We start from the raw sequence: 24,919 nt of genomic DNA, 5'->3' as shown, positions 1-24,919 counted from the left end.
GTAGGACAAAGTGGGCAATTCCTAGGGTCTCTCCTGTCCCTGCCTGGGTTCACCGACCTGCCTCTTCTAGCCCCATTAGTTGCCAGACGATGATCCAGCTCTGGCCAAATCATGCCAGGCTCCAGGTGAAAGTTGGGGGGCAGGTAAGTTGCTCATCTTCCCAGGTCAGTGACCAAACAGAGCTGCTCTGCTCCTGCTCAGCACACCCTGGTGCTCTCCACGACTGCTCCCAGTCACGGTGCACGTTTTCCAAAGTCCAGGTACCCAAAGATACTCAGCAGGTTAAAGGCAGAATGGAGACTAAACCCTCAGGCCACAGTTTGCTCCCCAGTTGGGTCCACAGTGCTTCCCTGCGGCCAAGCCAGTTAGTGTCCCTCTGCGTGACTAAGAATGGAATTACCAGTTTAGAAGCCAAGCTGAAGATAACATCTCCAACTCTAGTTCATGGTTTGAAAACTAGAATTCTCTGGAAGTTAATGGGAAACCCAAAATAATGGATTCTGCCCTTCGGATGTTTGCAGAGGCCTTTGAAGTGGTGTCAAATAACTGGTAAGTGAAGATCAGGTAGTTAAAAAGCACCCAATGCAGAAGCAGGCCTCAAGGACAATTTACATTTATTTGCTGATGACTCTGGGTAAACATACTTCAAACACAGCAGAAGTTAAAGAGTCTATCAGGTGAAGCCATTTCCTGCCAGCCGCTGAAGGTGGTCCGTGGAGAGTGACGTGGACATCATCCTCTAGCTGAGGCCCTGGCTCTGGGCAAACAGTGGGTTGGTGGCCCCGGTCCTTCTGGCCTGGATGGGGGCCTCGTAGGAACTACTCCTTGTTCTCATACTTGTGCTTGATGTGTTTCCACAGCTTCTGCATTTTAAAGAGAAGAGCCACAAACTCAGTTTTGCCTCTCCTATTTTACAACTAGTCCCACTGCCCTGGTCTCTAAAACAAGCCTGAGAGAAGCATGTACCGTGTCCTGACGGTTTGCAGTGGGCAAACTGGAAGCCGTACCAGGCCTGATGTATATTCCTAACATTTACAGAATGCTCTGATGCTCTCAATCACTGTGGGAAGTCAGTGGGAAGGCATGATCTCCACTTTACAGGAAACTGAGGTAGGGAGGTTGAGGGACCTGCCCCAAAGCACACAATTATTAAGGAACAGAGGCTGGAAAATGTCTCATTTCTTCAACTCACAGGTATTACTCAAGAGGTCCTAAGTGCATGGTCACCAAATACTTCACATTGAGCCATTTTTAAAATTTCCTCAGACCCATGGTCCTTGGGTCAGAAACCAGCTGGATTCTCATCCCTCAAAGCACAGAAGATGGATGGGTTATGACAACGTACGGAGATGCCTTCCCCACACACTGGAAATGACCAGAGGAACTGCTTGCAAATGGAACAGTGGCAGCACTTTCGTGACGGCAGAAAGCTGTCCTGGCCACAAGGAGTACATCAGTGGATGAAGCCTGCCTGGGCTGTAGGGCCAGACAGCTTCAAATTAAAAACGGAGTGAGTGGTGGAACAGGGCTTATCCGTCCATGACTTTCCCCACTATGAGCCACAAATTAATGATATAAAGCATGCAGAGCATCTAGCACAGTGCCTGGCACACAGGGACTCTAAAAGGTGTCATTATTCTCTATTCTATGGTTCCACTTCCTCTTGAGGAATGTAACAAATGCTACTTTTTGAGTGGCACCACCTACCAGGTACTGTGGAACCTTGCCTGCATCTCTTATAATCCTCACAATAACTTCCTGAGATAGTTAATATTATTATCATATTCATATCACAGATAAAAGTGAAGTTCAGAGAGATTAAGAAACTTGCCCAACTTAATGCCACAGTTATTAAGTGATAAAGTCCAGTGTCCCCATCCAGGGCTCTCCGATTTCATACCTTCTCCTACTGTTAACCACTATTTATACCACGCTGCCAGCAAGGGAAGACTTTGGAGGCAAAAAGTGCTATACAAAAAGGCAGGCCACTGTCTAAAATGTTCTTTTCGCGACAGTTGCCCGCACAAATCTGCCCCTGAAACCCTCAGACGAGACAGGGGGGCCGGGGTACAGCCCTGGCTTGCCATTGACCTCCTGGTGGTATGGCCCTAACAAGTCCTTTGCCCTCACTAGACTTTAGTTTTTCGTTTCTGCAAATGGACACGTGGGTATGTGAGGTGGGAGGCAGTAATACTTACACCCCCTGCAAAATGAGATCTATTGACCTCGTTTAACGTTTTAGAGTTCACACCAGGCAAAACCGACAGACAGCAGCCTACAGACAGAAGACGCCCAGGGTTTACCCCCATCCTCGTAAAGGTAGATTGAGTCCCGCCCCACCTCCACTCCCACTGTCACCCCTCAGAGGGGCCCAAGGTCAGGGATGGCCCAGGCCCTCACCCCCTGGTTGATGTGTTCGTAGATCGCGTCCGCGCCTTGATCGAAGGCGCGCTCGAAGAACAGGGCGCCCACGGCGATGGTGAGGGCGAAGGTAGACGTTCTGCGGAACAGCAGGGAGTACAACCTCGCAGTCAACGTCGGGGCCGCCATGTTTGTCCGCTGCAGAACTAGCGCCACCGCGCCTGCGCCGCGACCGACCTTTCTCTCAGAAGGTCTTCGACCTGGAGCACTTTATGGGATTTGTAGTTCTGAATCTCTTGCTCGTCGTTTTAAACCGTGGAGGTAACTGATGGCTTTGAGCGGGATTAAAGTCTCCTAAAATTCAGATCATGGCAGCCAAAATAGTTCGATAAAATGTATTACCCAATTTTTCTCCTTAATCATTTCTTGCTGATTAACTGTTAAACTACAACACCCAGAAGCCCTCGCGCTTCCTCCACCTCCTCCGGCGCTTTGATTCGCAAAGGTTTCTGGGACGAGCGGATCAATACCTAAGGAAGGACTACGAATCCCAGCAAGCAGTTCGCGGCGCGAGGGCGCAGGAGGAGGAGCTCGGAGCCGTCGGGCCCCGAGGAGCCAGGTACCTTCTTTGGCGGGACGTCGTGGGGAGGGGTGCCTGGTCCCAGGCTTGTCGCTCCTGTGTCCTCTGTCAGCCCCAGGTCCAGGTCTACAGTTGGAGCCGGTGGCAAAAGTCGAGTCCTGAGGGCTGGACCCCTCTGCTCGGCCTCACGGGCAGGGGCTGTTCTGCCCATGCTTCCTGTTCCCCATATCCCTGGGTTTCGCAGCTGACAACCCTGGTTTGGAAGATGGGAGACTTAGAACCCACTCGTTTCTTCTTGGGAATAGAAATAGGAAGGACTTTGGAGTACTAAGCCTGTTTAGCCAACGTTTCTGAGCGCCTCTGGGCCATGCGCGGGGGACCCAGCGGTGAACAAGGCCTGCTCTCATGGAGCGCTCATTCTGCTGTGTGTTGGCAGACAGGGAGGTGCAGCAATGTTTTGAAAAGCAGAAGACAGGTTGATTGGGGAGGAAGTAGTGGTGGTAATATTTTAGCCAGGGTGTCCCAGGGTGACACTTAACCCTAAACCTGGATGGATAATAATAACTCATTCAAACAGGAAAACGTTGGTGCAAAGGCCATGAGGCTGCTGCAGTCCTGGGGTGTTTCAAGGGAAAAGTATTGTGTGGAGTGTGAAGTATTCTCAGGTCAGCTCATATCTGGCCTTGTAACCCATGGAAAAGAGTCTTTTTTTTTTTTTTTTTCCTGACACCGCAGGGTTTTCAGCTGTGATGTGACATGAGGTAATTTAAATTTACATTCTAATGTCATCATTTCTGGCTGCTCCCTGGTGAACAGACTGAAGAGAGTTACTGTGGTGGGTCAGTTGAGGCAGAATGATAATTTAGATTAGGGTGCGGATTAGAGTAGTGATCAGATTTGGGATGTATTTTGGGAGGTAGGACAGACAAAACAGGCTGACAGATGCATGCAGGGTGTACAGGAAAGACGAATCCAGGATGACATGTGAGTTTTGACCTCACCCATTTAAAATCAGTGGGATGATCTTCAGCTCTGTTTGGCCACGTTAAGTTTGAGCTGCCCCTTAGGCATCAGTGGACATGTCCAGAGGCAAATGGAGATTTGGATCTGGAGTTCAGAGGAGAGGTCTGAGCCAGAAATACAAGCCATTGGCATAGGTGTGGCATTGAAAACCAGAGACTGGATTTGAGGCCTGGATCTGCCTCTCACTTGTAAAAGCAACAGTAATGCTTGGTTAGGAGGTTGGGAGAAAAAAATGTGAAATGCTCTAAATCCAGGATGAGTTATGCTTACTGGGGTTATTTTTTATTTGCAAAGTATCCTGGGAGCCCCTTGGGGCAAGAACTTGTGAAGCTTCTTGGGAAGAATACTAATGTCTTCCTAACAACAAATTTGGCTGATGGGAAGTTCAGAGGAGGGAGGAATTAATTTAGGTGGGATGAAAAGGGAAGACCACAGGGAATTAAGGTGTGACTTGTTTTATTTGGTTTTATCTTTGCCTTTTTAGTTAATTTTGGAGCAACAATTTAAAAAAAAATCTAATGTTCTTTAAGCCATCCATTTCTACTTAGAAATTGTTATTCTACACATAAATGTAGAAAAATAAGAAACATGACCTTAGCTTTCCCTTTGATTAATGTTTGAACTCAAGTTGAACAAAACTAAATTCCTTTAAACTTTCAGCCCTATCTACAATCCCCTACACATTTAATTCCACTTAAAAATTTAATATATTTGATTTTCTTTTTAAGTACTTCAGATACATACCCTAACAAGCACAATTTCCCCAGAATACTTAAATAGTTACTAGAAAGTCTAATAAATTAAACTTACAAATGTGGTGAATTTTGAGTTCTTATAAACAGTTCAATACTCTTAACAGACTTAGTTAAATTCTCCTTATATCACTTGTTCTCAGTCTGGGGATCCAAAAAATACAGGATCCATCTCTGACAAGAAATTAGGGTATGAGGCACCCTTACTAGGTTTTATAGCACCCCATTTTATGCAGCCAGTGTTTCCAACCATTTGCTAACCTCTCAACTTAAAATAGCAAGTCTAATATCACTTACTGACATATTTTATCAGTTCTCTGCATATTTTAACTTAAAATTGAGATCACAATGCTTTCCTGTCATATACTCAATGTGTCAAATTCTCTTCAGTGTGATTTTTTCAATACCAAGTATACTCCTTATTAATAAACTTAGGACAGGAACATTAATACAATGATTTTGATTTACTCTACTTAACTCTGTTTTCAGTTCTAAGCTTTCATGGACTGTGACAAGACACTTAGCCAGTAAGAAGACAGTTTTATCCACTCTAATGAGTTGTACTTAGCATTTCAGTCAAGGTGCAGTTACCATTTCAGAGCACTGAGTTTGTTCATGTTCTGACTGATTTCTGACTGGGACACGAACCTGGGGGCTCTGTCTACGCACAGTGACCGCCTTCAGCAGAGGCTGCCTTTAGGATGCAGAGGATGGAGAGGTTGATGAGCAGTGGAGCTCAGTTCTCCAGGCTTTTATTTCTCAGGGGGTACCTACTAGGGGGTGCTAGACTCATTGATTAAAATGCAAATTTCTGGGCCCCTCTCCAGATCTGCTGAGTCAGAATTCTGGAGGCTCTGGTTCAGGAGACTTCATTTTTAAGAAACTCCTCACCAGGAGCAATGAAAAATTGTAAAGAATTGTTTTCAGAGGGTTGATCTGATGCTGCCCAGGGTAGGGGAGACTAAGACTCGTCCACATGTGAAGGGCTGAGACCTGAGTTGGGCAGCAGTGACAGTGGTGACAGAAGGTCACACGGTATTTGGAGCCCAAACTTGAGGGGGAAGGTAGGGAGAAGGGAAAGGTAGAGGTGGTTCTGAGTCGCCTCCTTCAGGCTATTTTTACCTTCCTATTTGGAAACTCTGGCCTCCTGGGACCTCTATCTGTTGAGAAACTGTGTCTCCAGCCTACAGCTCCTGAGCCCAGATTTGAGTTCAGCCAACCTTCTCTGAGCCACGTCTGATTTGAGTTCAGCCAACCTTCTCTGAGCCACGTCTGCATGGAATCAGGGCACATGCTCTCAGCCTTCAGCCGGGAACCCAGGAAAATGTTTACACTGGATCCCTTTCAGCACCACGCCTAGCTGGTTCATCCAGGTGAACCAGGTCACTGGAACCATCCATGGCAGCCTCCTGAGGGAGAAGGAATAGGATTTATCCCTGCCTGACAGATTTCCCACTTTTTAAAAATTACTGATTTATTTATTTTAATGGAGGTACTGGGGATTGAACCCAGGACCTCTGCATGCTAAGCATGCACTCTACCACTGAGCTATACCCTCCCCCACCATTTCCTACTTTTTTTGAAGGGAATTTTTTGGGAAAAATTTAAAACTACACACGCTAAATGTAGAAACCTAGAAAAACAGAAAAACAAAAAAATGAAAAAAGAAAATCCCGCACATCATAATTTATTCTCCAGACGTAACCACAGTAAATATTTTGTGTCTGCTCCAGTCTCTCTCTCTCTCTCTGTGTGTGTGTGTGTGTGTGTGTGTGTGTTGGGGCAGGAGGTTCTTTCTCCTTAAAAAAGTGGAGTCATGTGCACACCATTGTGACAGTGAGCCATTTTTCATTTATATTATGGAGTGAACATTTTTTCCATGTAGGGAATTGTTCCCTTTGACTGATTTTTTAAAATTGTAGTATAGTTGATGTACTCCTTTGACTTGATTTTTAGTGGCTGTGCAGTACTCCACTGAATAGATGTGGCTCACCCCCTACTCTGGTTCCTTGCCAGTCGTGGGCTCCCGCTACCCAAAGTTACTTTTAGAGTAAGATGAGGAAATAGGCTTTGTGCATCATCAGTGAACCCCTGCCTCCACCGTACATGGGACGCTGAGCAGCCTGCCTGGCACGTGGTGAGCAATGGATAACTGTCAGTTCTTTTTACTATTGGACATTTAGAGTTTGGTTTCCGGAGAAGCTACATTGCAGTGATCACCTTGGTACCTAGATCTTTGAGATTATCTCTGATCATTTCCTTGGAGTAAGTGCCTATTGGATACAGGTGCCCCTACTTGGCACAGAGCTTGTTACCCATGACTGCCTCTGGGGACGCATCTGTTGGCCGCCCCCAGCATATATTCAGTGCACCTTCTTGTGAGAGCAGGGACTCTGCGTCCTGAGCTATGAATCGTAGTTTGGCAGAGAGGAAGTGCTCAGTGCATGTTTGGCTGGTGAATGAATGACTGCAGAGGGAACCATGGAACTTTAGGGGTGTGAGTATGAGTTGAAGGGGTGCCCTCCTTTGACTTTACTCAGGACGTTTTAGGTTCTGGGGCACTTTGTACCTGTGGCCATCACAAGTTGTAAAGTGATTTGGTTTTTCCATTCATTTATTTCGCTGTATTCATTAGCTATTGCTGCATAACAAATTACCCTAAAACTTAGGGACTTAACACAACAAACATTATCTCATAGGTTTCTGAGGATCAGAAATTTGGGAGTGGTTTAGCTGGGTGGTTCTGGCTAAGGGTCTCTCACAAGATTACAGTCAACCTGTCAGCCAGGGCTGCTCTCCTCTGAAGGCCTGACTGGAGCTGGAGGGTCAGCCTCCAAGCTTGTTCACATGGCTATCAGCAGAAAGTGTCAGTTCCTTCCCATGTGGGCCTCTCTGCAGGACTGCTCACAGTAAGGTAGCCGGCTCCTCCCAGAGCCAGTGATCAGAGAAAGGAAGACACCAGAATGGAAGCCACATTGCCATATAACCTAATCTTGGAAGTGACATATCATCCCCTCTGCTCCCTCCTCTTGGTCACACAGAGTTTGAGAGGGGACAACACAAAGTGCAGACACCGGGACGTGGGCTCATTGGGCGGCACAGAGGCTGGCTGTCACGTCCACAGATGTGTGTTGAGCAGCCCTGGCTAAGCACCTACCACGCATGACTTAATCCTCCTAGTACTCTTGAGAAATAGTATCATTACCCCTGTCTTCCAGATGAGGCTCAAAGGATAGGTAGTTGGCTGAGAATTTCACAGCCCGAAAGTGGCAGGGTTGGGGTTCAGACCTGGTTGAGTGGTTAGAGTACAGGTTGGTGCAGGTGGTCTGCATGATTCTGGGCAAACTCTCTCCTTCTCTGTTCCTCAGTCCATCATCTATGTATTAGACCAGCATTTCTGTGGACTCTGCATCAGGGCCTCCTTAGATCCTAGTCCTGCCCCAGACCTGCTGAGTTAGAAATTGCTGTGGGTGGGGTCCCCACTGCCTCCTATTGCTGAAATAAGATGATCCACTTTCCTCCAAGAGGTTATCATAGGAAGGAGGTCAGGATGAGAAAGCCATGTGGTTGCTACAAAAGGCCAGGGCATCTGAGGGAGACCCTTGACATATTGGGGCTCCCATCAGGGAAGACATCTGGGTCTTCTTGGCACTTCTGTTGGGACTGGGTCCTGAGGGGGCAGTCTGCAGGCCACCCGTGTGGGACAGTTTTGATGCCATCGACTCCAGACAGCGGGCATATGTGGCGGGCTGCCGTGCTCCTGGTTGGCAAGCAGTAAAGCCGTCCTCTGGCTGAGGTTTGCTGTTTACCTGGGGTCTGGCGGAGCCGTAATTAGAAGAAATGACAGGTGAGCTTGAGGGCGGCATGTGGTGAGCACAAGTCCTGGATAATTACAGTGTGCCTCCCAGCCCCCGGCTGCGGCTGAGCTGTTGGCTTATTTTAGCCTTGTGCCAAAGCCAGCTCTGGACCTGAGATGCTGGCGATGAAAGGGACCAAGAATATCGATGAAGCACAAATGTCTGCCTCCCACCAGCCTCACGGTGGAGCGGTGGGGCAGGGAAGGGGCGGGCCCTGGGGCTGCCAGACCCCAGTGTGGGTGCTGGCTCCGGCATGCCTGGGCACGGCGCGTCGCAGCATCGTGGTGAGGGCCCCCCAGCACTCAGGTTGTTGAGGGACTGTCCTTATCGCTGTCTCTCCTGGCCAGGCCTTTGAGCAAATTAGGGGTATTTCTGAACCTACTTCCTCATCTGGGAAATGAACGCCTTAATATCTACTCAGAGGTTCTGTGAATGACAGCCAGGTGCCTGGCACCCAGGAATCAAATCCGAAGCCGTCTGCCCTCCTCCCACCCCACCCCCCATTCTCTTTTCTTCCCTCTTCCACTACACAGAGTCTCAACTTGTAATCTTTCCTGTGAGCCCAGAGGCCTGCAGTCAGGTGCAGGGATAGACAGGTGTGGTTTAAGTCAGTGGGGTGGGGCTCTGCTGTGGACAGAAGCCCTGCAGGGAGGGTGGGGGTGGCAGTGAGAGACCTGCCTTGGGCCCTTAGATGTCTCTCTTCTCTGTCCTCCTCATCCTTATCCTCGTCCCCAGATTCAGCTTGTAGAGAAGAGGGCCTGGGAGCTGTCGGCGAGCAGAGGGTGGGAGGCCCCTAGTTCTGCAGCCCTCCGCCCCTCATTCCGACAGCAGTTGTGTATGTGAGCCTCTGCTCTAGGTGCAGCAGTGGGACGGACAGACAGCTGTGGGGAGCAGGCCCCTATGACAGTAGACCAGTGTGGGAGGAGAGCTATGGAAAACTGAGCAGGTGGTAAGCGGGGCAGAAGTGTACACGCTGTGACTTTGGTCTCAATTTTACATCAGGAGGTCAGGATGTGCTCACGGCGGGGTGTCGGGGGAGGAGGGAGCCTCCTGGAGGGTCATGGTCACAGCAGTAACAGCCGCCATTCTCTGCCATGGGAAGTTCACAGAGGTGGGGGGGGGTCCCTGTTTTATAGCTAAGGACAGACTTGGGGATGAAATAACTTTCCAGAGGTCACCCAGCTGAGAGGTGGCAGAGCTGGAATTTGAACCCAGTGCTGTGTGACCCCAGGAAGTGGTCCCACCAGCCTCGCCCTCTACCCCTTGGCCATGAGAAGCCACCCTGTCACCTGGCAAGGCTCCAGGGAGCCAGCAGATGCTCTTGCAGCCATGGACCTGGTCTCTGGGAGTGGGTGGGTGGCACCGCCTGTGTTCCCGGTGAGGGAGTTCTGTGTTCCGGACGGGGCCTCGTTCACACACTGCTGAGTGCGCCAGCCCCAGAGGGTGAGGATGAATCATGGCAGAGAGGGCCAGCTTAGTCAGCACCCATGCTGGTGTCTGGGTGTCATAGAGACGTCCAGCTGTCCCCATCCCTCTTCCGTGACCTCCCACTCAGAGCTGCCAAGTGCGGTGGTGCAGGTTGTGCCTTGTGCAAGGACACCTGGCTGAGAGGTGAGGCAGAGCGAAATACACTCCACCTGCCAAGTTGTGTGTCTGGCCCAGCGTATCTGTCCAGAGGATTCTGCAGCCGCACTTCTTCCTGATGTGTGCCAAGGCAGTGGAGCAGGAGGGAGTTGGGTCAGAAGCCCTAGAAGTTCACGCCTGGGCAATGCCTAGGTGAGGTCACCTTGCTGAAGGACAGCTCCTGCCCAGGAACAGGGCCTCTGCCCCAGTGGGGTCAGGCCTGTGAAGTGGGGAAGTGTGGGTCCCTTGGAAGCTGCTCTGCTCCTCTGACACCACTCCCAGCCGTGGGGGCTCTGCAGAGCTGCTGCGTGGGCAAGGGTCTCAGGCTGCCCCGGGGCTGAGGCTCTGATCCCACCTCTGCCTTGTGCTGTGTACTTCGGGCAGCTCACTTGCCCTCTCCTGGCCTCACTTTCCTCCTCAGTAACGGACCAGCTGACCACGGAGATCACTTGGGCACTGACATCCTGTTCCTTGTTCTGCGCCTTCGTTTTCTGACATACAGGCTTTTCGGGGGCCAACAGTAATGATGGTGATGACAGCCGATATTTTTTGAGGGCCTCCTATAGGCCAGGCTCTGCGAATTAGAAAGTGGTGGTACCTGAATTTAAACCCGGATGGTCTCAAGAGGCTCTTAGAAGTCACCTGGTCTAGCTGCCTGCCTCCTGCTTCACACATAGGGAAACTGAGGCCTAGAGAGGGCAGGTGACAGAGCCACAGCCTCAGTTGGCAGGGCTGGGACTAGAACTCAAGGTCCGTGGACCCGTCCTAGACGGCTGGGCACTTGCCCTCTGCCGGATGAGGGGTGGCTAGGGTGGGCAGAAGGAGGTGTGGGTGGGTGGCGCTGCCACTGTGGCCCTCAGCTGAGGCTAATTTGCCCTCCATGGTTTGTATGTGAGAGAGAGGGGTTACCCAAACACACATGCTCACGGACACACAGCCCAGCACCCAGGCTCATCATTTGAACCAGTGTTGCTGGGAGGTTGAGGGAGGGGCATGTGAGCTTCATTTCCTGGTGGGTTGGTGGGAGGCTTTCCCAGCAGACCTGAGCCCCAGGCATGGAGAGACCTGCTTTCCTTCCTGGATGTGTAATCTGGGGCACCTCACAGCACCTCTCTGAGCCTCAGTTTCCTCATTCGTAAGTGGGATTATAATACATACATACCTCTTGGGGTTTGTAGGGACCACATGGTCCCGGGGGTGTAGTGAGTGATTAATAAAGGAAAGCTGTCATCATTTTGCTTTGTTAGCAGGAGATGTTCATAAGTGACGAGGAATGTGGGCTTTAGAGCCATCCTGCCTGGATTCTGAGCCCAGCTCGGCTGCTTTCCAGCTGTGTGACCTTGGCTAAGTCACTACACTTCTTGGAGCCTCAATGTCCTCATCTGAAACCTCCTCACAGGCTTTCCTGAGGATTGAATGAGATAATGCATTACAAATCATGTAGCCCAGTGCCAGCATCTGGTCGGTGCTCAGTGGATCCCAATGTTAGGTAACATTTATTGAGCCCTTGCTCAACGCCAGACATCAGTAGTGTCATTTGTGTTGTTGGTGCTCTTTTGTTAATAATACGTTTGGATTAGCAAACTTTTGTGTACTGCTCCCTGAGCAATCAGCCAACCAGTCAGACCCCCCATCCCATATTCCTATAATGAAAGCAGAGGCCTGAGGTCACACAGCTGGCTTCCCAGTGCCTTTGTCCCAGTCGTTTTGTCCAGCCAAGCCTGCCGCAGAGCTGCTGTTCGTCTCAGTCTCCCGGAGGGACGCCCCTCCCACTGCCCCTCCCCTCCCTGTTCCTCTCCAAAGCCAGCAGGTCCTCTGAGCTTCAGGCTTCGTGAATGGCTTGGTTAAGCGCTCGGCCGTTAAATGTTCATCTCTTACAATTTCAATCCAATTCCTATAAGTTTATTGGCAAGACGGGGTGTATTAGAACTGCCAAATTTAATATATCAAGTCCATGTGTCTGGGCTGTGGTTTCTCAGCAGTAATGGGAGGAGAGAGATTTATACGTTTTCATTTTGAATGACTGTCTGTTCCAGGTCCCATTACAGCCCTTGACTTAATGGCTGCTGTCCCCGTCTGCCGCAGGAGCGCTTTCTCCATCAGCTCGCCCAGCTGCCTGGACTGTCCAGGTGGCTTGCTTGTCTGTGCCTCTCCCCCATTCTTCTCTTCCCGAGACACGTTCCCCCAGCCATCTGCCCTGTGGGTCAGGTCTCAGCTGTAACTTTATTTGCCAGATACTGGGCATTTGGGGGTTTTGCCACTAGCCTGGGCTGCTGCCTTGTGACCTTGGGGAAGTCTCTTTCCTCTTCTGGGCTGCAGCAACCTGCTTTGGGAAGTGAGGGGTCAGACTATAGGACCTGAAAGGTGAGGGGCTGTTGTGGGCTTACCCTTTGAAGATCCTACTTGGTGGCCGCAAGTGGACCCATTTGTCCTCTGGTCTTGTGACACCAAACAGGGGGACCCAAGGACTGGCCATGAGTCATAGAATTGCCATCTGCCCATGGCTTCAGATCTCCTGGGTCAGGGGTGGCAGCTGTGGTCACCTTGACTGAGGGATCTTAAGGGCCTTACGACCCTGAGACATTCTCATTTCCCCCTGTGACTGCCCCTGAGTGTTAGCTGATCTCCTTGGGAAGCTGTGTGCTTTCTGCCTGAGTCCTCTGCCTTCTCTAAGCCTTGAGCTGGCTGTGGAAGAGAGGACATGAGCAGCGGGATTTTAAGGCACCTGAGTCTACCTTCTGCTTACCAGCTGGGTGACCTTGGGCAAATCACTTCTTCTCTCTGAACCTCAGTTGTCCCATAAGGAAACGGGAATTAATTCATTTATTCAACAAATATTTGGTTGCTGACTGTACCGTGCACCACTTTGGGTTGCTGCGGCTTCAGCGATAAACAAAACAAAAATATCCCAGTCCACATGGATTTATATTCCCGTCAGAGGAAAAATATAATAAACATAACAAGTAACTGACTACTTCAAAGGTGATAAAAAGGAAGCAGAGAATGGGGAAAGCCAAGTAGAGGGCTCTGCGGTTTTAAATCAAGTGGTCACGGGAGATTACCGAGAAGATAGTACTTGAGCAAAGATCCAAAGGGTCAAGTGAGCAAGCGTGGCAGGGATCCGGGGGAGGCATCCTGGCAGAGGGACCAGCAGGTGCCAACGCCAGGAGGTGGGTGTGTGCCTGGTGTGTGTGAGGAGCTGAGAGGAAGCCCGTGTGGCCAGTCAGTGTGGAGAGAAGAGGAGAGGAAATCGGGGTGTGGTGGGGTGGGGGCTGTCTCAAAGGGCTAAGGGGGTGGTTCTTCAGCCTGGCTTCATCCAGGAACTCCCTGAGGAACATTCAGACCTGCTGATGCCCAGGCCCCACCCACCATGGTTCTGCTTTCACTGGCCTGGGGTAGCAGCTGGGCATCAGAGCTATTAAAAGATCCCTCTAGAATGAGGCCTCTCAGGCCGTAAGCATCGGCCCATGTAGTTCATCACGAGCTGCTGTGGGCTGTAAGGGAGGTGGTGGGGCAAGTAGCACCTTTTCTCGCACGGCGCAGGCCTGGCCTTTGGCATGCTCAGGCTGCTGGGGTGCCGCGGGCTTTGGTGGTGGCGTGACCTGGTGCTCTGTGACTTCCCAGGGCGGCCATGGGGAAGCGTTACTTCTGCGACTACTGTGACCGCTCCTTCCAGGACAACCTCCACAACCGCAAGAAGCACCTGAATGGGCTACAGCACCTCAAGGCCAAGAAGCTCTGGTACGACATGTTCCGAGGTGGGTGCTTGCTGGCCCCGTGGCCGGGCTGACGGAGCTCCTTTCCCCAGCCATCCCAACTGACGGCTCTGTTCTCAGACTCCTTGCCAGGCTCTGGGGACATGGCCAGGAGGACTGCTCTCCTCAGAGCTGACATTTGAGCCCAGGGCTGAAAGGTAGGAAAAAGCCAGTGCACCATTCTGGGCAGAGCGCAAAGCACCAGCTGCTCTTGGAGCAGGAGAGAGAGGGTGTGGCCGGAGGGAGTGGAGATGGATGGATGGTAGGGGCCAAAGCTGGCCTTTGAAGGGCTGTAGGCAGCTGCCCATATGACCAGAGCTACATTTGACAGCAATGGCCGACAGCTGCCTGAATGGAGGGGTGCATACGAGGCTGTTGAATGACTGACTGTCCAGTAACCGAGCTGCTTCTGGGAAAGGCTTCTTAGAGTGGGTGCAACTGGGTTCCCCAGGCTGGCACATGAGCTCTTTCCACTTCCCTGAGAAGCTCATCAGGTCTCTCAGCTCACCTAAACAACCGCACAGCCCAGACTCTGGAGGGGCACATGGCACCCCAGCCTGGGCTAGAACTTAATACCCTCTCTGCTCCTGGCGTCATGGCCTTGGAACAGTCCCTTCCCTCTCAGGCTGATGACACAACTACTTTGGTCAGGACAGGTCAGCATGGGCCAGGCTGGCTGCCTGATGTCAGTTCCAGGGTGTCACTCACCAAGACCGTAGCCCTAATTCTTTCATGTGTAAAACAGCTGTAACAACAGTTCCCATCTCCCAGGGAGGTGACAAAAGTAGGAACGATGCCTACAGGTCCACAGAAGGATTGGCCTCAGGCCTTTTATCTCATGGGCTCTTACATTCAGCCAGCACTGTGTGAGCACTTAGCATGTCCTTGGTTCCCAGGGATGCTCTGAAGACTAAAGATGAATAAGACAGGGCCCCTCCCCTAAGTGACCTCACACCCAGTTACAACAGTGTGTTCTGGGTGGAACTCCTGTCCTGCCCAGGCCTCCATGCCCTGCTGACCTTTCCCTCCAAGCTCCAGCCACACTGGCCACTGCAAGTACTGTCCCCTCTGCAGGCATGCCCTCCCCACCTCCAGAGTCCTCCGGGATGCCCTGTCTGACCCCCAAGCCAGGTCAGGTCAGCTGGCTGCGCGCTGGCTGTTCACCCTGTTTATATCCACTTGGATTAGTGTGACTGTTGGAGTGGAAGGAAGGACCGGGTCTGACCTGTTCTCCACTAAATCCCTGTGCTGGAGTGGTGCCTGGCACACAGGACATGCTCAGTAAATGTTTGTTAGGTGAAGGTCTCAATGAATGAGCAAACAAACCCAGGGCAGCAGGGCAGCTGTTAATTTTGGGAGCTGAATCGAGAAGGACCAATAGGGTCAGATCCCAAGGAGCCTTGAACACTGGGTGAGGAGCACGCCTCCTTCGTGCAGGGCCTGGGCCAGGGGCCCCCAACCCTGGGAGCCCTTCAGAGTCACTGAGGGGCTTTTGACGGTTCTCATGCCCTCCCCTCAGAGGAATTAAAACAGAATTGGAGGAAGATGGGCTCGGGCTCTGTGTGCTTTAAGAGCTGCCTAGTAATTCTGCCACGTGGCTGGGGTTGAGAGCTGCCAGCCAGGTCCTGGGCAGCCTGGAACTCCTCTCCCACACTGAGTCACCCCACCAGGGCCCCTTGTCGAAGACTCAGACTCAGCCCCACTTCCAGTTTTAGCTGCCCTACCCCAGGGGGCCCTGAGCAATGTCACCTGCCCTCTACCAGCCCACTTCCCCAGGGAAGGCCCCTGGCACCAGCTGGGTGGGCTGAGTCCAACAAGCCCAGAGCTGACAGATGGGCTGCTCCCTACGCTCCTGCAGGCCGCCATGGGAGTCCTCTGATAACTAACTCCTGATCCCAGCTGCCCTGCCCTGAGGAAGCGAGGCACCTCCATCGGAGTCAGCTGCTCACCAGCCACCAGGAATTCAGCAACCGCACAGCAAGAGGCGGGGGCTTGAGGCTCAAAGGCCAGGCTTCACACCTGGCACTGTCACTTCCTGACCGTGTGCCCCTTTTCCCTGCTTGAACCTCAGTTTTCCCATCTGCAAATGGGGTGTTACTGTGTATGGCAGGTTCATGAGGAGGAAATGGAATAGAACCACTACTGTTTGTTGAGCGTCCGCTTCAGAGGCTCTTAACCTGGCTGCATGTCAGCATCACCCCGGGGAACTTGGTGCCGAGGCCACTCCCAGCCCCAGTTTCCCGACAGATCTAACATGCTGTCAGGTGGGGAACCGCTGGCCTCCTGTGCCAAGCGCTCTCCATCCGCTGTCTTATTAAATGTTCATAGCAGCCCTACCAGGTGAGACTTGTCCTCCTGTTTTACATGGGGGAGAAGCTGAGATTTGGAGAGATGAAGTAGCGTGTCTGTGGTCCTGTGTGCCTGGACTCGGAAGCCCGTGGTCTTTGCTTTACCCCAGCAGCCTCTAGAAAAGGCCAAAAGGACGAACAGGGAACATGTGCAGCCCAGGCCTGGCCTCTCCCTCCTCCAGGGAGCCATCCGAGCCTGAGTCCAGACTTCCTCACGTGTCTCACTCACATATTTTGACTGATTGATTCCTTGCCCACCAAGAAGCAAACAAAATTTAGACCATACTTACATGATGAAAATAATAGTAGGAAAAATCAGAGGAAACCAGAGTCAAGATTAATGTCCAGAAATGTTGCCGGGAAGTCCTGTCAGGGGTGGCTGGTTTGAGGAGTGGAGCAATGCCTGGGCCAAGGGTTTACTAATGGGCTTCTCAGCTTTTTACTTTGAAATAATTATAGATTCGCAGGAAGCTGCAAAGACAGGACAGAGAAGTCTTCTGGTACCAGGACTTTAAAAAAAACTCCCCAGGTGATCCACTGTGCAAAGTTGAGGGTCTCTAACCTAAAACCTGGTCCTTACCTGTGGCTGGTGTGGGTGGTGGGGTGGGTGGGGCTGAGGTCGCCTGAAGCTGGGATCCCTCTGCCTGGCATCCCCACCTGTGCTGTCCGCTCTTACACTCCCTCCCTGATCTCGGTGATGGGAAGTGCCTGTGTGCATCTGAAGTCTGAACCCAGCCCCTCTCTCCCCCTAGATGCAGCTGCCATCTTGCTGGATGAGCAGAACAAGCGTCCCTGCAGGAAATTTCTACTGACAGGTAAAGTGTTCTGCTCAGATCAGCTCCCCCCAGGGGCCAACATGCCCAGTCTGGTCCGCGTGGACCTCTGTACAGCCTCTCCCCGCAGCCTCTGCCCCGAGCCCGCTCTGTGGCCTTGGTGCGTCAGGTGACTTGACATAGTTAACGAAGACCATCCCAGGAGTTGTGTCTTAGGACTTCTGGGGCTTGGTCCTCAGCTCTGCAGACCTAGAATGTGATTTTATCGGCTCACCCAGAACAAGCCAGCTCAGGGAAATTGCAAGTAAATCCAGGAGACATTGACGGGTGTAATAGACTGGCTGATTAAGTTAGCCTGGGAGCCTGACCTCCACTGTGCCCTCCCTCCCAGCCAGCAGGACTGAAGACAGTAACAGGTCCGACAATGCTGAGAAGGTTCTAAATTAGAACAAAGGATGCTGGGTGTTGATTTCATTCACTGCTCAGTACTCAGCTAATAAAGATGCATGTGGTTCGAAGAGACTACCTCAGTAGGTGAAGGAACCAAATGAATGAAAATAAGGGTAGGGAAAATAAGACAAAGCCAGGAGAATGATTAGTCTCTTCCATGCTTGCCTTGAGGGCCTGTGTACTTGCTAAGGGTTTGGCCCTGAGTTTCCTAGCAGCCAAGGCAAAGGGGAAAGAGGAAAGTCCTTAACATTGTAGTATGTAAGGGAGCTTAGCACTGGGGAGAGGTACTGCTGTTGGCCTAGGAAAGCGGGGTGAATGGCCGTGCTCCCCTCAGGAGACAGTGCTGCCCCCTGGATGGGCACCAGGCCTGCAGCTCAGGGGCTGCTGTTCCCCACGGTCTCCACCTGGGTGTGAACACACCACTGGTAGGTGAGGCTGCCTTAGGACACCTCCAGTCTCCTGTTATTTTGAGACACATGTTGGTCTCCCCAGTTGAGATGTGGAAAGCCACCTGGACTTGGGTACCTCCTTGACAAAGCTGCCATCAAAGCCTTCCTGGGGAGCAGTCCAACTGCTTGTGCACGCCCCACGGGCAGGGACACCAGGCGGAGGGCACAAGGAAGCAGGACCCTTTCAGGGACCCACCGGTAGTTTGCCGGGGCTGGGGACTGGGGTAGGGGGAGGTGACAAGAGACAAGCCCGCAGAGGCTTGTGCAAGTCGACCATGAAAAGCTTCAGTGGGCTCTGGTGTGCTGCCAGGGGAGGGTGGCGGGCTGGCCATGGTAGACCAGACAATGGCCCCTCCTCATGGTGCCCCTCAGCCCATGGTGGGAGCTGTTCCCAGGCAGCCAGTAACTCTGTCCTCTGGTTGCAGGCCAGTGTGACTTTGGCTCCAACTGCAGATTTTCCCACATGTCAGAGCAAGACCTGCAGGAGCTGAGTATCCAGGTGGAGGGTGAGTTTCAGTGGGACCCTGGTCTGGGCGGGGGTGGGTGCTGGGGGATGCTGTCTTGTGTCTCCCTATGTCCCCCTCTTTCATAGCTGCCACATGGGGTAGGCCGAGAGCTGCCCGGGGTGTCAGGAACTGCCTTCAGACCACCCCAAGCATGAGTGGAGAAGGAGCCAGGGAGCTCCCATCCACGTCCCCAGCTAGGTTTAAAGTAACATGCATGGCTGCCAGCCTGGCATTCATTCATGTGCGCCCACCTGCCCTCCCCTTCCACAGTCAGGCAACATATATGGAGCCCCTGCTGAGTCCCTGGAAGGTCCCCTGGTGTGCTCTGGGGACCAGGGGATGAAGAGAGTGCCTTCCCTGCCCTTGGGATTCTCAAGCCTGTGACTCCAAGAAGCAAGTTCAGCTTCCCTTGGAAACTGGCATGTCTGCCTCTGGGAAATTCACTTCTCACTGATCCAGTTACAGAAAAGGAAATTCCCACTTAGATGGTCTTTATCGATCTTCTCAAGCAGCCCCTACTGAACAGATGGAGACACCAAGCCTCACGTGAGCCCCCAGCGAGTGTGGCTGCTCACTCCTCCCTCTGTCTGCAGGGCCTTGGGGCCATCAGGCAGCCAGTGAGGGCCTGGGGCGGCCTGGCCTCTGCCCTCATCCCCCGGTGGGCCTTGCTCCCCTCTGACCAGTCAGACCCTGTGGGCAGTGCCCTGCCCTGGGGAGCTGATGGCAGTGTACTGGCAGCCCTGGCACAAACTCAGGTTTCTAGGAGCTTTACCAGGGCGAAAGTGAGGCTGCGTGGGCCAGGCCAGCTAGTCCTGGCAGCAGCCAGGTCTCCACCTCTTCAAACAGCTGTGGTCTCAGAACCGTTGGCCTGTGGTGGGGAGAGCTCAGGCTTTGCCCTTTTCTGCAGCCGCCACTGCCTCCCTGACCCCTGGTTTGGACCCCTCCTGAGGACCAGGCGCTCAACACACATTATCCTGTGTCCACCTGCAAACATTGTGGGAGGCAGCCAGTGTTTTGTCTCCACTTGATGAGGAAGCAGAGTGAGGCTCTAAGGGGCAGGCCTGGGAAGTTGGCTTCAGGGTGGGGCCAGGCCAGGGGCTCTGCTCCTTCCCCAAGGAGGCCTCCGGTGCTTTGTGAGAGGGTGGGGTTCACGTAGGAGTGAGTATGCCCCTCACTTGCTTCTGTCTCCCTATCCCCGCAGAGGAGAGGAGGGCCAGGGAGTGGCCACTTGACGTCACCGAGCTCCCCGAGGGCCGTCTGGAGGATTGGCTGGAGAAGAGAGCCAAGCGGCTGAGCTCGGCCCCGAGCAGCAGGTACAGGCACTGGGGGTCCCCCCCTCCCGTGCCCTCTGGGACCAAGACCCCAGCCAGCTTGCCCTGGCCTGAAGCTGAGCAGTCTCCACAAATTTCCCAGGGGCCAGGCACGGACACCCCTACAGAGCTCCCCAGGTGGGGGCCACGTCAGGGACTCTTGGATCTCCAGGCCCTGGTCAGAGGCCGCAGGGCACTCGCTTGAAGGTTCCTTTGCCCGGCCTCACCCCTCTGCCTTAGTGGCTCCTCCCTTGTGGGAGTCTGTACTGGCTGAAGCAGGGGCAGGTGGCCGAGCCAGCTTGACTCCACACACCAAGTCCACTGCCAGACAGAGGGCCTAACTATGGTTACTGAGGCCCCAGTAAGCCAGTCACCGTGCTGTCTAGAGCCCTGCCAGGTAGGCATGGTTGCCCTGACCCTGCAGAAGGGGAAGTGAGGCTCATAGGATGTGTCCGGGGTTAAGAGCTAAGAGCAGGCAGAGCTGGGGTTGCACAGAGGTGTGACTGGCTCATTATCATTGTCCCTCTGCCTCCTTGAGGAAGGGACTGGGATGGGGCTGGCCCAGCTACTGCCTGGGCCCAACACTCAGGATGCTGGGAAGTAGACCAGGTGCCTTTCAGCCCTTGTATGGGGAGCACCTTGGGTCAGGAGCCCTCAGGTGTGTGCTGCGTGCTGTCCCAGGTCCTCCTCTTCAAGGTCACAGCCAAGACCAAAGCCAGGTTGTCTGGGCTCTTCCACCATGTCTTGAAAGAGAGAGTGGGGAGGAAAAGGGCTAAAGGATGTGCTCGAGAACTACCCAAATTGGTAAAGTTGTTCCGCACCAGGCTGCCTCCTTTCCTGTCCTGCACTGGAGCTTCGGACCCGATGATCTGTCGGGTGTGTCTCATGAGACTGTAGCCTGGCCAGGGCTGCGGGAACCTGCTTGGTCAGTCTATGGGATGAGCTCTTCCCTTGAGGCTCTGCCAGGAGATGAGAGCTAAGCTTCTTGCCTTCTCCGTGTGCCAGTGAAGAGAGCTTGTTAAGCGATTTTAAAATTAACTGTGATTGTTTTTACCTTTGTTTTAAATCTGTGCCCAGTTGTCCCCCAACCTTGAAAATATATATAGTACAGTCATTCCTCATATGTTGGAGGGTGATGTCCATTCCTTCTGATCCTGTCTGATGCAGTTTGATCTTGGTCGTGTGGGCATCCCCCTTGGGACTGGTCCAGGGATCCATGTCTGGGGCTGGCTGAGGTCCTGTCCAGCGGGGAGTCTGCCGTGGTGGTGGCGGTAGCCGGCTGCTGGGATGGCAGGGACTGTTTCTGGAATAGAGCCTGCAACTGGGGACCACTCTAAACCCTAGGGAGTCTGAACCCTGTCCCTGAGCTTCTCTCCCTCTGGCCACCCAACCTGGCCCCTTCCAGGGGACCTGCTTTTCCATTTGTTCTCTGTGCCTTTGCACCTGTCCACCTGCCTCCTGAGGGCTTGGAGCCAAAATGAATTACTCTCTGGGCAGAGCAGGCCAGTCCAGCCTTGAGAAGAAGAGGTTGTGGGAAGGGAGGGGACCATTTATTATTGCTTTTGCCTTCACTGCCTTGTTCTTCCTCAGCCCTCTCCCTTCAGGCTGGTCTCATGAAAAAAGACACCCTGCAACCCACAGGCTTTGGGCTCTGCCCCTGAATCCCTGGTCCCTACTCTGCAGGGTCGGGGGTCAGTGGATTCAGCAGGATTCAGCAGGCTGCCTCCCTCTGTTCCCCGAGGCTCCTACCCTCAAGGCAGGTCTCTGTTCCCTTCACCCACCCTGGCTCTCCTAGATGGCACGGCAGCCCCTCCTGGTCCCCTGCATCCCCTCTGCTCCTCCAGCCCATGCTCTACACCCCAGCCCCAACCAGCTTCTAAACACTTCCTGGCCCCGGCCCCTGCTTAAACCCTCCTGGGCTTCCTCCACCTCCAGGGAGCTCCCTGGGCCCGGGGAACCTCCCTGCCGCCTCTCGGGCCAGTAAGGGTCACCTTCTCTCTTCTCCCATCTGGCCTCTGTGTCAATCCCGCTGGATTCTGGGCAGCTTCTTAGATGTGCTGGGCATGTCTGATTTCAGGGCACCTTGTGCGTGCTGTTTCCTCTGCTTGGAACTGTCCCCACCCTCTGCCTGGCAAAGTCAGACTCATCCTTTAAGCTTTAGCTAAGACATCTCCTTTTCCACCCCCAGACGGCCCCCTCGTGGCCCTGAGCTCACAGTGTTGTCATTCAGCCTGGCACAGGCCCAGGACACGTTGACTGCATGAGAGAGCATTTGGGGAGCAGGGTCCCAGCCTGGAGAACTATTCCTGAGTGTTAGCGCCAAGGGCCCCTTGTGGGGACCAGTCTGGTGGCCCCTCTTCCTCTCTGTTTCCTCCCCTTGGGGCACAGGGTACAGATGGTTGCCTGGCCCACCTGGGGCCACCCAGACCTGAAGGTTCCAACCTCCCAGCCTGAGCAGAACCGTCAAGGTGAGCCGGGCCAACCCTCCTTGTAAAAGGAGAGATGGAGGCTCTGTGAGGCCCCAGCCTGGCACATCCTGCCACCCCCTCAGCAGACTGACCCCGAGGCACCTGCCAGGAGCGGACGGTGGCGGGAGGGAGGGGCCGGCCTCAGACAAGCTGACTAATCCCCGGCGGGGCCGGTGCCCGTCCTCATCCGTTGTTGGCTCTTCAGATTGTGACCTTATCCCTCTTAATCCGCCCTGCCTTTGCACCCCTCTCTGGGCCAGCGCTACTGTCCTGGCCCAGGCGCCTCCCTAAGACTCTTTCCTTCTAATGAGGACAATTGCTGGGAAAAGCAAGGGAGAGCGGCTCCTGCCCCTGTGACGGGGCAGACAGGCCACAGGAGGAGCCAGAGCAGAGTCCTGTGCACCTCAGTGTCCCCGTCTGCTCTGTGTGGGCTGGAGGGGCATGCTCCAGGGGCTCGGGGGCCCCAGGGGTGTGAGGCCCAGGGAATGGGCCCTTCTCCTGGCAGGAGGCCTCAGCTGCCCAGGAATCTGCTCCATCTTCTAGAGGAAGGATCTGAGGCTCACGGGAAGGGACTCCCCAGTCACACCCTCTCTGCGGAGAATTGTGGTCACCCCAGCCCCACAGGGAGCCTGGGCTTGGCTGGCAGCCGAGGCTCTCCCTTCCAGCAACTGCAGAGCCTCCCCCACTCCCACCCTTCTCTGCGGCTGGTGGAGTTTATGAAATCTCCCTGGTGCCATAAATCATGCTGGGAGCTGCTTTCTGTGCTCTACAGCAGGCAGCTAGCAGTAGGGCAGGGATTTCCCTGTCCTTACACAACAGGAGGCCCCAGAGGCTGTGCCCGGGGCTCCCTGAAGCCCTCGCTGAGGCTCCTACAGCGGGTCAGGCCCCGAGAGGGGCAGGTCGGCTGAGCGCAGCCAGGCAGCCCCCCACCTCCGCCTAGGAGGGCTTAGCCTCTTCAGACCTGCCACCAAGGGCCTGGGATATGCTTTTCCTGCAGAGGGCTGGCCACTGGGCCCCTGAGCCTGCTGCAGGCTGCCAGGGCCTCGCCTTCACTGAAAGCTGGGCCTGGGGCTGGGCAGGGGAGCTCACGAGCCGAAGTGCATCATCCCTGTCCCAGACTTGTCACTTGGGCACAGGACTGACTCCACGCACCTCAGTGGCCTCATTTATAAAATGGGGTTCACTTGAGGATTCTTGAGGTTTCTCAAGGCCATGGTGTCTGGCCCAGAGTAGCACCCAGGCGGTAAGAGCACACAGCGTTGCTGTTTGTCATCAGCAGACATTCACTGGGTGGCCTCCCGGGTACTGAGGGAGCAGATGGATGCCACCCCATCCCCTGGCCTCTCTCTGAGAGCTCCAGGCCCATAGGGGAGACATGAGCTCCCAGCTCAGTTCAAAACACTCCCTCCGTAGCCTGAGGGGCAGTGCAGCCCTGGATCAGCAGCCTGAGTGGGGGTCATGTCCAGAAGGATCAGAATGTGGGGCAGTTATGGGGGGAGGTCGCCTCTTGCCTCAGTGGGCTCCTTTAGGACAGGGCCACCCCAGGCTGGGCACTGGGTTCCCAGGAGGTAGTCCCAGGGTTGGTGGACCTTAAGGGGAAGGAGGGTGAGTAGCATGAGAAATGAGGCTTTTAAAAATTTAGACAGTATTTTTTTTCTGATTTCAAAGGCTTGTGTGCTTGTAAAACTTTTCTTGAAAAGTATAAAGAAGTAAAAAAAAATCACTCTTAATTGCACCACTCAGAACCACTGTTAACATTTGCTGTGTCTTCCAAGTTTTTTATGCATTTATATATGTTATATATCTTTCAACAAAAATAGTATCATGCTATATACATTATTTTATAAGCTGCTTTTTCTCCTTATTCACACAGAACATCATGACATCTTTCCTCATCAGTGCATATAAGTCTGCCTTAATCTTTCGCGGGCTGCATAGCATTCTCTGCTGTCAACGTGCATATATATTTAATCAGTCCCCCATAGGTGGACACTAAGGTTATTTCCATTTCTTAAAGCTCAGTCTCTGCCCACAACCCCACTATCTCCTTGGGCTCATTCCTAGAGGTGAGATGGCTGGCTCAAACGGTCTGCATGTTTTTGAGGCTCTGCCTTCAAGGAAGGTTATACAGGCAGCTGACCCTCCCCACAGCTGGAGTGGTGAGGAGGGTAAGCTGAGGTGGGGGTGTCCCAGCCAGGGCCTGGGCTGTGCCCCACTTGAATTCTCTGTCCTCTTTCTCTCTAGGGCAGAACCCATCAGAGCCACTGTCTTCCAGTACCCTGTGGGCTGGCCACCAGTCCAGGAGCTGCCTCCATCCCTGCGGGCACCCCCACCAGGAGGGTGGCCCCTGCAGCCCAGTGTCCAGTGGGGCTGAGCCCCTCATCCCTGCCTGGTCAGCTCTCAAGTCAGCCACAGTAAAAACAAGGGCTTGTACTGGGGACACCGAGGCCCCCCTCCTGCTGTGCCCCATGGAGCATCTGAAATCATTGACTCAGACTCGCCTGGCCTCTCTGGGGCCTAAAAGCCCCTCCTATCCAGGTGCAGCCCTGGTCCTGGCTCTGCCCCCTCCCTCTCCTCCACCCTCCTTCCTTCCTGGGCATCTTGAGAAGACTTCCTTCCAGATGCTTATAAAGAAAGTCTGTCACAACGGTGGTGTGGCCGCTC

General features: G+C 53.4%; 2 protein-coding genes across 4 annotated transcripts; one reads left to right on the top strand and one right to left on the bottom strand.

Moving 5' to 3' along the window:
* Window positions 1-597: 597 nt before the first annotated feature.
* On the bottom strand, window positions 598-2,591 carry UQCR10 (ubiquinol-cytochrome c reductase, complex III subunit X). The gene is made up of 2 exons (XM_010951310.2): window positions 2,401-2,591; window positions 598-863 (listed from the first exon to the last, which is right to left on the bottom strand). Exons 1-2 carry the CDS (start codon window positions 2,548-2,550, stop codon window positions 819-821), a joined length of 195 nt encoding a protein of 64 aa, XP_010949612.2. The 5' UTR covers window positions 2,551-2,591; the 3' UTR covers window positions 598-818.
* Window positions 2,592-2,841: 250 nt separating this feature from the next.
* On the top strand, window positions 2,842-24,902 carry ZMAT5 (zinc finger matrin-type 5). 3 transcript variants are annotated; one of them, XM_010951309.3, is made up of 6 exons: window positions 2,842-2,980; window positions 13,821-13,937; window positions 17,052-17,114; window positions 18,397-18,477; window positions 19,679-19,790; window positions 24,500-24,902. In XM_010951309.3, exons 2-6 carry the CDS (start codon window positions 13,904-13,906, stop codon window positions 24,627-24,629), a joined length of 420 nt encoding a protein of 139 aa, XP_010949611.1. In that variant the 5' UTR covers window positions 2,842-2,980; window positions 13,821-13,903; the 3' UTR covers window positions 24,630-24,902. The 3 variants fall into 3 exon arrangements, with proteins under 3 accessions (XP_010949611.1, XP_010949609.1, XP_074212885.1); XM_010951307.3 differs by having other exon boundaries at window positions 13,821-13,954; XM_074356784.1 differs by lacking the exons at window positions 2,842-2,980; window positions 24,500-24,902 and adding exons at window positions 11,501-11,685; window positions 20,612-20,910 and having other exon boundaries at window positions 13,821-13,954.
* Window positions 24,903-24,919: the final 17 nt, after the last annotated feature.

Source organism: Camelus bactrianus, chromosome 32 (genome assembly GCF_048773025.1).
Source record: "Camelus bactrianus isolate YW-2024 breed Bactrian camel chromosome 32, ASM4877302v1, whole genome shotgun sequence".
In the NCBI taxonomy this organism is placed as follows: Eukaryota; Metazoa; Chordata; class Mammalia; order Artiodactyla; family Camelidae; genus Camelus; species Camelus bactrianus.
This window is presented reverse-complemented; position numbering and strand designations above follow the sequence as displayed.